This window comes from Oryzias melastigma, linkage group LG7 (genome assembly GCF_002922805.2).
Source record: "Oryzias melastigma strain HK-1 linkage group LG7, ASM292280v2, whole genome shotgun sequence".
Taxonomy (NCBI): domain Eukaryota; kingdom Metazoa; phylum Chordata; class Actinopteri; order Beloniformes; family Adrianichthyidae; genus Oryzias; species Oryzias melastigma.
In genome coordinates this window covers 23,483,317-23,495,202 of record NC_050518.1, presented here as the reverse complement: position 1 = coordinate 23,495,202, position 11,886 = coordinate 23,483,317, and the positions used below count along the sequence as shown (strand labels likewise).

At 39.1% G+C, this 11,886-nt stretch overlaps 1 protein-coding gene and 3 non-coding genes across 4 annotated transcripts in view; 1 reads left to right on the top strand and 3 right to left on the bottom strand.

Moving 5' to 3' along the window:
* The window catches only part of oprl1 (opiate receptor-like 1), a 115,965-nt gene extending 111,577 nt beyond the window's left edge, over positions 1–4,388 (top strand). Inside the window, exon 6 of the mRNA XM_024293327.2 lies at positions 2,822–4,388. Coding sequence (XP_024149095.1) covers positions 2,822–3,369 — 548 coding nt within the window. The 3' untranslated portion in view covers positions 3,370–4,388. The remainder of the gene's footprint in view (positions 1–2,821) is intronic.
* Positions 4,389–9,708: 5,320 nt separating this feature from the next.
* trnap-cgg lies at positions 9,709–9,780 on the bottom strand. Its single transcript has one exon. It is a non-coding gene; the product is annotated as a tRNA-Pro (tRNA).
* A 618-nt stretch (positions 9,781–10,398) lies between these two features.
* trnap-cgg lies at positions 10,399–10,470 on the bottom strand. The gene has a single exon. It is a non-coding gene; the product is annotated as a tRNA-Pro (tRNA).
* A 627-nt stretch (positions 10,471–11,097) lies between these two features.
* On the bottom strand, positions 11,098–11,169 carry trnap-cgg. The gene has a single exon. It is a non-coding gene; the product is annotated as a tRNA-Pro (tRNA).
* Between the last annotated feature and the right edge of the window lie 717 nt (positions 11,170–11,886).

Sequence of the window (11,886 nt, the reverse complement as noted above, 5' to 3'; positions counted from 1 at the left end):
CAGAAAATGATTCCTATTGTTTTTTTGATCGGGCAAATTAGAGCACTCTGGACCTGATGTTTTTCTTTTTTGTTATCTTAATTGGTCATGATTGAATAAAACCCTTGGTGGTGTAAAAAGTTAAGGTTGTGATTTTGTTAAATTAAAAAATCCTCCATGAAGCCACATTTTTAGTTTTATTATGATGTTTTACTGGGTCACGATGTAGCAAATTTCAATTATATTACGGCATTATAATCTCTGCCAAACCGCCTGTATGAAGCAGTGGAAGCTACTTCACTGTGGCGACCCCTGAAGGGATAAGCTGAAAGGTAAAAAAATAAAACAAATTAATTACAGGTCGCGATTAATTAATTACACGAAAAATGTATCACATGACAGCACTACTATTTACACTGTGAGTTTGAATGATTTTATAAATGCAACAGATTCAAAAATGTTAAATCTCAAACTAAAATAATTGGCATAAAGTGGTAAATAGTCATTTGGAGACATTTCTGTCAACTTTCAAAAACCCAATAACAATAACAAACTCAAGCAGTTTAAGATAAGTGCATGCTCTTATTTTTGTCTGGAAGAATTGTCAACTTTTGGTTCGGTTTTTGCCTTCCCGACCATAGAAATTGGTTTTTCATCCAGCGGTTGGTTAACCTTACAGCTCAAATGTAAGCTTTGCATCATTTTAATTCCTAGACTTTAACCAAAGCCAATCCCATTTGGAGCCCCTGAGGGGAGAATTTTAGATGCGGGAGAATGCTTCCGTTTGATTGTGTGGTTTATGTACGGTCATGGTTGTTGTCTGTGCACTGGCAAAGAGAAAACAATCAATTCCTAAAGCACATGTTGGAAAGAGATTGTCCTTTAACTCAGTTTTAAAACTGGGAGTGTTTAGGCTGTAACACAAAGCAGTGTGTCCCCCCCAGGTCACCTTCAGAAAATGTGTGTTGCTGCATCGGCTGCATGGAGGTGAACTTATCAGATGTAGTTTTTTCCTGTTTGACCCACACAGACATATATTTCATCTGAGAACTACTGCTTACACAGAGACAGAGGAATTCTGCAGGGATGACATGATAATTGTTTCATCCCTGGCTGCATTTTATTTATAGTGTATGGGGGGGGGTTGACTCACTCTGTCAGTGGCAAAAGAAAGTTTATAGTCGGGGTGTAACGGATCACAAAACTCATGGTTCAGATCATTTTTCAGATAAATAAAAAGTAAAGAAAAAAAAACAAACAACAGGAAAAACATGAAGCTAAAAGCCTAAACTTACTTTTTTTTTAAAAGCTTTAAAACACATATTTGAGAAAACATTTATAAAGTACCTTCAAGTATAAATATACACTCACACATCTTTGAACTTTGACCTAAAGAAAATGTGAAAACATGTTGTTTCTGATTACATTTACATGTATGGAGATCAAACATACAGAAACTGAGAGAAAAGGATGCTTAATATGCAATACTGTTATTAGTAAACGTCAGCACTAAACATGAAATTAATAATGATGAGAGACATCCCAGAAAAACACAGACTGGAATCGGCACCCTAACCTAGTACTGGTTCTACGTCCATTACCGTGTCCTGTACCGCGTCCCAAGGGTTGGGGACCCATGGTTAGCAAATTAGCCACACATTGTCACTCCCAAGTCGTCACATACTGATGTTTGTGTTACCCTTGTGCTGTCATAAGTATTTTGACATTGGGAGTGGGGTCATCTGGACCCCACAAGACAGCGCGGTGAACTTTTTTTGTCAATGATTTTAGATCCACTGGTGTCTGTGGCAGATATGGAATCCACATTTGTCATGGGATGGATAACACATCAATGTAAGGCTTGGGTCATCCGGACCCTGTAAGGGTTAAGGACCCCTCGGCATCCCTTTTTTATGCTTTGGGTGCCCCCAACTTGTTGTTTTTGATGGCTGTTGCCATTAAATCACAGGTTCCCAACCGCCGGACCGCGAACGAGAGCTGGTCCATTACCACGACGCGTAGCGCAGTGATATCCAAACCTGGTACTGGTACCCTAACCCAACACTGGACCAGATGTGGTACTGGACCTGAACCGGTACCAGATCCGAACTACATGTGGTACTGGACGGGAACCAGAACTAGGTTAAGGTTAGGGTACCAGTACTGGACACGTCCTGAGGACCAGAGAGTTGCAGACCCTTGATTTTACGAACAGCCAAACTGATAAAACATCATGAGTTGGGGACACCCAAAACGTGAATTTCTGACATCTGTATATAATAAGATGGGAGGGAGAGACCTGACAGTCTTTGCTTGAAGAGCCAAAAAAGATCACTTTATCCACAAATAGCCCAGGTAGCATTTTAGGGTTCCCAAATCCAAACATTTCCACCATTTATTTGTTCGATTCAAGATCTGTCTATAAATATAATGAACAAAAGGGCACCACTGTTAGAATTGAACTCTAAAACTCCTACACTGTTTTTATAGCAAATGAACCACTCAACATTTAATTGTGAGATTTACAAATACTTACAATCAATTTTGCTTTTGAAAATCGTGATAAATTCATCACCAACATGATTAACAGTTAATTACATTTTTGCTCCTAAACGACACACTTCAGAAGTTTATTACAAAATAAGAGACATAAAAACACTTTTTTTGCCTTTCCTAGTATAAAGTGTTTATTATTTAGAAGTAAAAATCTATTAGTTCAGCATTTGCATGTTGAAATACTTCCGATATCAACTTGTTTGGTAGTCATTGTTACACGCCAATTAGCCTCTGTTGATTTAGTGAAGTAATACAACTCCTTGTTTGTGTCTCTGTTTCCGCGCAGGTGTGGAGTGCATTGTGGCTTTACCTGAACCAAAGAGTCACTGGGAACCAGTTTTTGGCACCTGTGTGTTCCTGTTCTCCTTCCTCATCCCCGTGGCCATCATCAGCATCTGCTACAGCCTGATGGTCAAACGCCTGCGGAATGTTCGCATCTTGTCCGGCTCCAAGGAAAAGGATCGCAACCTGCGGCGCATCACCAGAATGGTCCTTGTGGTGGTGGCGGCGTTCGTGGTGTGCTGGACTCCCATTCAGATCATGGTCCTGGCTCAGTCTCTGGGCTTTAATCTGAGCAGCCTGTACACGCTGGTGATGATGCACTTCTTCATCGCGCTGGGCTATGTCAACAGCAGCTTGAATCCAGTCCTGTACGCCTTCCTGGATGAAAACTTTAAGCGCTGCTTTCGCGAGTTCTGCCAACCGTCTCCGTTTCGCCTGGACACCCAGCAGTCCGGGAGGATGAGGAGCATGGGCAGGGAGGTGGCGGTGGTTTACAGCTGCAAGGCAGGTGATGGAGGGGAGCTAGAGGGAGGCACGCCTAATCCAGCATGACTAGGCGTGGAGTTCCCTCTAGTGGGGGTAGACCCCCCACAGAGGGGAGAGAACCACGGGTCAGGGAGTTCCAACACAGAATTGACCCAGATCACCGCTCTCTAGCGGCACGAGCCCTCCCGTCCCCCAACTAGGAGACTGGCCTGGGGCGGGGGGGAAGGAGAGGAGGAGGACGGGGTTGAAAGAAAAAGAATATAGGGGGAAAAAGGATGGACGTAGCAACCATAGGTGCAGACGAATGAGTCGTGCAGAATGCCTTACTGATGTTGGATATGGATGTAGCTCCGCCTCTCATTTCAAGATCGAAACGCCGTTTACCCTAACTTCAGTAAACGGGACAGGAGTTTGCTTTTTGGGAAACAGAGCTCACTAATGCGAGATGACTTTGAAAAATCTTGCTAGAATCAAACATGTCCCTTAAAGTATTTGAGGGATGAAAAGACATTTTTTTCCATGCAGACAATGATCCTGCGAATCTGGAAAACTGCCCAACTCTGCACTCGGGGAAACTTGATGCAGCAAGTGTTTGATCAACAGAGTCGAAGATGCTAAGTGAGGTTGTATGGAAACAAAGCAGCTGAAGAAAGTGTGTGTGGAAGCATTTAAAATGAAGAATGAACACTTTAACCACTGGATGTTTTCAGATTTTAGTACTTCAACCATAAGAGTTGGATAAGAAGCCCGGCGTCATATACAGACTTCTGCGTGCGATGCCTCTTTCTGGACTAAAATTGTGTGTTTATAGTGAAATGCTGCTGAGCCCTTGTGTATAAAAGCCTTTCCAGGGTTAAGAGTCATCGTTTTCAGTTTTGGCAGGAAGCTGGATGGAGGATGTAAGAAACGCTGGCACGGCTGAAGGAAAATTACCGTTGAACAATACTTCCTGAACTGCCTCCATGGAACCCTGTTGAGTCAAATAAATGTTCCTACTTCTTCATTGGGATTTTCCATGTACTGTGCAACAAAAGAAGACTATCTTGTGTCAAGAAGTGGTTATTTAAAGGTGTATTGATGACTGATGTGAATTTACAGGGTGTTTGTTTTGGGAATCGTTATCTAAAGGGCAGCTTAAACTGAACAAAGAAGTGCAAAAACATGAAAATGGTTATGGATTATTGTCACATTCAAAGGCACAATAAGACATTACCCGCTTTTGTGCTTTTGTGGTGATTGTTACACTGAAATGTTGATTGACGCTGACTTGAAAAGTGCAGTTTTCAGTGTCAGAAGTAGCACCTCCAGTAAAAACTAGCTGGTTCAAGCACTGAGGATCAGTGACGGAATAGAAAAATACTGGCAAGTGTATTGTTTTAACATTGATGTGGATGACTTCACAGCAACAGCTAGGGGGCGTCGCCACTGTAGGAGTCATGGACTTCAGCACAGCAGTGGCAGGAAGAGGTGACGATGCTGTGACCCCCACTTCAAGGGACAAAGGGGCTTTCTCTCTCTCTTTCTCTCTCCTTAGTGTCTTAAAGTGGAAATCAGCCCTGAAACATGAATTATATATGTTATTGTCGTCACTTTAGCCACTTAGACAAGATTCATCGATTTCATGATGTTGCATTGACCTCAGTTTAGGATCTGGTGATGAACAAACATTTTTTACACCTTCAAACCCATGTAGATACATATTCTTCCCTGGTTATCCTAGTTTCAGTGGTAAAGTTGTGTTTCAGCTCATAGAAACTCCAAACTTTGTAAGAAAATGAGCCAACAGTGGTTCTGTTTACATCCAGTTGCCTAGTGTCACTCTTGGATTTTCACAGTACTGAGAGAATTTTTCACCATTTGGCTGCAATCTTGCAGCAGATTAGCTGAGAACTATCCAGGCTTTTATGCTGTGAATGTGCATTTAGTTTTAGGGCTGAAAACCAGATTAGTTTAATATTTGTGTCCTTTCACATATTTAGAAAAGTGTATATCGATAAGATGTGTCCTATTGAGCTTTTGCTTTTAAACGAATGTCTGGCAGGCAAATTCCTGTGGATTGTTTCCAAATTCCTTCACTACTCTCTATCTAGTGCACTATAGAGTGTGCTTGTCATTTTCTAGAGCTGTCTGAGTCTACAATTCCAACATTCAGCATCCCAGAAATTTCCCCAAAAAACATTGTTTGCTCACTAGATTGACGAATATAGACCAGAATGCATTGCATTAGAAATTTTTTTTTTTTGTGTGTGTGAAAAAAAATTTATTCATTTCTTCTTTTTTTTAAAAAAAACATCCAATTCAGCTTTGTAAAATGTTATAAAATATTACTTTGGGAAATAGGTGACGTCATATTTGCAATTTAAAAAAAATGGGAGTTTGAATTGCTCTTCAAATTCATGGCACTGACTTTGCGTCAATAAATATTAGCATGTTAATCCTAACTTGTTAACACATCAACATGCAACGCCCTAATTTAAGATGTTAGAGAGTAGGGAGGGAATTTGGACATAGCCATGATTTGCATTTCCCTGATTTTTTTTCTGTTTTCTATTTCTCTTCACATGTTGTTACTATTTCCTTTGAGTTCTTTTTGAAATCTATATATTCTCTATGACCTGACATTGCCTTAAATATTAAGTGGAGTGTTACTGAAGTTTGCTCTCTGGCTGAGTCTTATCTGTTCTAGTTGTACTGGTGCTTCGCAGTAAGTTTTGACTAATCCTGACCTGTTTTCATTAACTCTGAGGACCCTGAGCATTTGGCCAAAGAACAATGTGCAACCCATTGACCAGCAACTTCAATATGAGTTCTGATAGCTTTGTGACTGTGCTTACTGTGGTAACCTCAATGATAAAGTGTTAAGCGAGTTTTATGAAAACTGGTCTTTTGTACAGCATATATAGAATTGCGTAGGAAAAAAAAGCTGAAGCTTCAAGGACGCTAGCTTCGGCTTGATTCATCTTTATAGAATCGATGCCGCTTCAAAGCTTTCTGTGAGTGAACGTTACTGTTAAAGCTGTTCAAGAAACAGAATTTCGTATTTCTGATGTTTCTCCTTTGTAGCAGAAGTAAAAAAAAAATTAAAGCATTTTTAAGAACACAGTCAACAAAGTCTGTCAGCGTTGATGGACATTTGTTATTTTCATCTTCCAATTTAACATTCAACCTTTTCTCTTGTAAAAACAAATCATCCGTAATGGTACACATTGTTATCCCCCTTGCATCATAGCGCAGGGGTCAGTCTGCTTTCACTTGTTTACATTTTACAGACCACATGAATGTCAAAAGAAAACCTATTAAGAATCCAAATAAAAAAAGATGTTGTTGTTGTTATATTAATTATTGTTGCCAAAAGAGAGAAAAAAAACAGTGTTGCTTAAGTGTTTTTGTTCTTTTTTTCTGTGTGAGAAGCTAGCTGGTATATATCAGTGTGTTATTTGTGTACTGCATTTTGCTCACTGCCTGAGTCACCAATTTATTCCTGTCTTTAAAGGGTAACCAAACACTAAACCAACTTTTTTTGGCTGTCGACCTCTACAAATGTTGATCATTGCCAAATTTTTGACAAATTAAAATAAACTTGCAAATATAGTCAAGAACTGCCGGTGTGCTTCCCCCTTGCAGGTTATTACAGTTGAATTTTGTGATTGGTCAAACCAGTTTCAAGTTTCAGAAGTCTGATGTCATGATCTTCAGCTCCAGTAATGATAACAGTCCAGCCCCCCAACCCACTCCTCTGACCAGATTTTCACATTTCGGCTGTGGGTGGAGTCAACCTCCAACTTCCCTGTTTGGTTACCCTTTAAGTCTATATAGGTTTATAAAAAGATAAAACATTTTAAAAATATATTTTTTGGCTGGTAATGTGATAATACTTTAATTGATTTTTTTAATGCCATTTTCCGCGTACAAGTTGACTCATACGATATGGCTGCCATTCAGTCTCGTAACCTTTTAAGATCCTGTTTGTGGCTTATGGCTCGAGCGAAGTAACATCTCCAAAAGGAGTTTCAACTATCAACTAACTACCTAAAGCGAGGACGTCCCTAGCCTCACTCCGACTCAACTTGTACGGGTGGCAGAGCTTCTTGCATCAGCTGACTCAGGTGATGCAGCCGTCTGAACCTTCCTGTTTCTGTTCAGCGTATTGCAGAACGGACTCCTGTGCTAGCTGGCTTGTTGTCGATGTATAAAGAGTTTTGCTGAAGCTTGAATTTTAAATTGTATATTTTTCTCTGCTCATGAAATGAATAAATAATAATCATGTACAAGTTGCTGTCTTAACTTTTTTCAAAATAGTCCATTAAAAATGATCACTTGGGCTTCAGGATTTCACTTTAGGAAACACACTACTGGTTTAAAAAGAGGCAATTTACCTTTTTTTTTTCTTTTCTAGTCTAACTGCACAAAAATCTTTAGCTTTTTTTGAGTGGCAACTGTGGGAGTAGCAGGTGGTAATTTCTAACTACATCAAATTGATTTGCCAGAGTGAGGATTGTGTGCTTTGTTTTTAGTTCTCCTCCTGGTTCTGGTAATGTTCAGTCAAAGGCTTGTTTTCCCCCTCTCAAAGTCTCACCTGCTTTCATTTGCTAATTATCCACAGCTGTCTTCATTTCAGTCGATCATCCTCAGTCTATTTGAGTGTCAGGTTTTCAGGTCATCCTTGTCATTTGCATTGCCATCATTTTGTTTTTCCATTTGTTTTATTGCTTGGTTGTGGAAGCCGAAACTGTTCTGCCCTCATTTTCTTGTGATAATGCGATCCACTATCCCATTATCACGAGAAAACTAATTTTGTTTGTAAAATGGGTTTAAATCATTTTAAAACACTTTATTGTATTTTTGCATTCTGGATTTAAATGTGTAATTATCTCTCATCAAGTCATTGGAATCACCCAGTTCTTTGTTATCCTACAGTACTTACAGAAATTAAGCCCAACTGTGAACACAGTCATGGTCAACGCACATTCCTTTGAGAAGAAGCTGTTAGCGTTTGTTGCTTAAAAAATATATCCTCAAATAAGATGTATCCTCACATTTTGAGCCACAATTCACAAGAATCTTAGTGATTTTATATGAGCAGTGCGCTCACAGCCTGCTGCTTCTCACTAGTATCCTTAGAACAGCAGTGAAGGAGCTTTTTGTGAAAATCTGTTTGGAATTGTGTGAAATAAAAAAAAACTAAGGTGGGTATGATAAAGAATGGTTTGTAACAGATTCTGTCCTAATGGAAACGAAACATTTCGACAGGAAAAAAAGTGCTTCATTTTGCTGTGAAAGCTCCAAAAATGTTCAAAAACCTTTTGTACAAGATAACAATAAAAATTTTCAGGGTAACTTTATAGAAAAAAAAGAAGAAGACAAATGTTTAATTTTATTTTGTGTCTTTGAATGAAAATACAAGAGAAGAAAAATCAGATTTAACACATTTCTTTGTGCCACAGTTTCTGTTCATGGAGGCACATTACAGGTCCCACATCTCCATGCTGTGTCCTTTCTGATGTTGATATACAGACTGTCTGCATGTGGGGGTTTTCCACTTGAAATTTATCATAGAATTCTGTTTTTTTGGTAACTTTTTTTAGTTTTTTTTCTCAAGTTTTCCTAAAAGCTGTAAATTTAATCTTTTAAAGTCATAAATATATGACTAAAATAAATTCGGGAGACAAAAAGTCATACATTTAGTCTATGACTTCTTAAGGCATAAATATTCAAAGGATTCAAAGGATTTATATTGTCAGACCAGTGGACAAATTAATGTCACTGGCAGAGATTGGAACTCAGGTCCCGGGGAAAAATATAAACAAACAAGTGAACAAATAAATAAAGTAAACATATAGAACACAACAGTCACACAGAGTTCAGCAGCTAGACGGCTTCAGGGAAGAAGCTGTTTCGGAGCCTGGTTGTTCTAGATCTAATGCTCCTCAGCCTCCTGCCTCATGGGAGTGGTTGGAAATATGACTTTAGTCTCGGAATTTATCAGTTACAACTACTCTAAAATTTATTAGATTTAAAGTCATAATTTAATAAAAAGGTCTACTGGAGTAGAGTTTGATGCAGCTGGATTTCAGGTGTTCTGCTCAAATGAAATCCGCTCACTGGTGGAGGCGTGTCGGCCTCCTCCACTGTATTCTAATGTATAAGTCTAAATGAACGGAAATGTAGTGGAACGTTGTGGTTAAAAAAAAGGAATGTAGTAATATATTTTTACAAATGGTGTAGAATAGATCTCTTGTGTTTAACAAGTTTCTGGGTCTTAAAATGCGATGTATTTGTTTTTAGCCAATACATTACAACTTCTGAATATATGGTACATGCTATTCAAAATGTGAATTATTGATGAGTACATACTTTCTCTTTGGAGACATAAAAACACTTTCTTTTATTTAGGCTTTAAGTAAGGGGCTCGTCCGGGATTTGAACCCGGGACCTCTCGCACCCGAAGCGAGAATCATACCCCTAGACCAACGAGCCACCACATAAGGAGAAGTGCACAAATTTATTCGAACTAAATCCGATTACGTTCCAAAAATTGCACCTAACTTTTCCAAAACCAGTTTAGTAATATTTTCCATTCCAACATATGATTCTGTGGCACATTATATTTTTATAACCAAAATCATTGGATTTACTCATCCATAGTGTACGCTGCATTTGCCAAAAAGTGGACAGGATAACTTCCAGTGACCGCGGAAGCCCAAAATGTAGTGGAAGACTGTGGTTAAAAAAAAAGGAGTAGATGCAATTCCCCTGGATTTTTTTTTTTCTTTTCAGCAAATTGGATGAAAATTTTAAATTAATTTGTAATTCGTGTTTAATGATTCTGCATTGTCAACTTTGACAAAAAGGTTGGCATCACTTTCAATTAATAAAAAATCTGTTGTGTTTAGCAAGTATTTCTTTGGGTCTAACAAAGATCTGATTTCTTGCAGTGACTTTGTGATTTTGAGGCGTGTCATGCATAGAATAATGTCTGGATGTCAGCCACTACATAGCAAGTTCAGTTTGCGTATGCCACTTACTATTTAAGATATGAGTTACAGATGAAGTGCATTCTTTCTCTTAGAAATGCAAAGCTAAGATTTACTCAAGGGGCTCGTCCGGGATTTGAACCCGGGACCTCTCGCACCCGAAGCGAGAATCATACCCCTAGACCAACGAGCCACCATACAAGGGGAATTGCACAAATGTATTCGGACTAAATGCGATTACGTTCCAGAAATTGCACCTAACTTTTCCAAAACCAGTTTAGTAATATTTTCCATTCCAACATATGATTCTGTGGCACATTATATTTTTATAACCAAAATCATTGGATTTACTCATCCATAGTGTACGCTGCATTTGCCAAAAAGTGGACAGGATAACTTCCAGTGACCGCGGAAGCCCAAAATGTTGTGGAAGACTAGGGTTTAAAAAAGGAATGGATGCAATTCCCCTGGATTTTTTTCTTTTCTTTTCAACAAATTGGATGAAAATTTTAAATTAATATGTAATTCTTGTTTAATGATTCTGCATTGTCAACTTTGACAAAAAGGTTGGCATCACTTTCAATTAATAAAAGATCTGTTGTGTTTAACAAGTGTTTCTTTGGGTCTAGCACGGCACAAAGATCTGATTTCTTGCAGTGACTTTGTGATATTGAGGCATGTCATGCATAGAATAAGATGATCTGGATGTCAGCCACTACATAGCAAGTTCAGTTTGCGTATGCCACTTACTATTTAAGATATGAGTTACAGATGAAGTGCATTCTTTCTCTTAGAAATGCAAAGCTAAGATTTACTCAAGGGGCTCGTCCGGGATTTGAACCCGGGACCTCTCGCACCCGAAGCGAGAATCATACCCCTAGACCAACGAGCCACCACACACGGGCAGCGGCACCTAGATTTTACAAAATGCACTTTAGTAATATTTTCCATTCCAACATTTGATTTAGCACCACACTATATTTTTATATTTAAAATCCTCGGGTTGACCCATACATAGAGCACTCTACCTTTGCCAAAAAGTGGATGGAAGAGGCTCCAGCAACCCTGGGAGCATAAAAACTAGTTGGAGAAGGACGTGGAAAAGAAAGAAAGAATGAAATTCCCTTTGGATTGTGGTTCTTTTATCAGAGACCTAAAGTGGAGCGGTTAAAAAAACATTTAAGAAACTTGATTAACTATAGATTGAGATGTTCTCAGAGTGAGCCAATACATGACAATTCCAGTTTATATACAGCACTTACTATTTGCTATTTGAGGTGTGAATTACTATATTTCCCTTCAAAAACAGACAAAGTCAAACTTTTTTTTGTTTTTTTTGGGGGCTCGTCCGGGATTTGAACCCGGGACCTCTCGCACCCGAAGCGAGAATCATACCCCTACACCGGGGGTCGGCAACCTGCGGCTCCGGAGCCGCATGCGGCTCATCAAGCACTCCCTTGCGGCTCAGTGGCGCTTGTTCAAAAATGTTTTGAATATAATTTAAATTGTTGGAAGACAACATATTGTAGCGATGTGGGTGGGAGCAGAGCCACAGATGACTGGCAGATTTAATCCAGACATCACTTGTGTCCCATACATTGTATGGTCC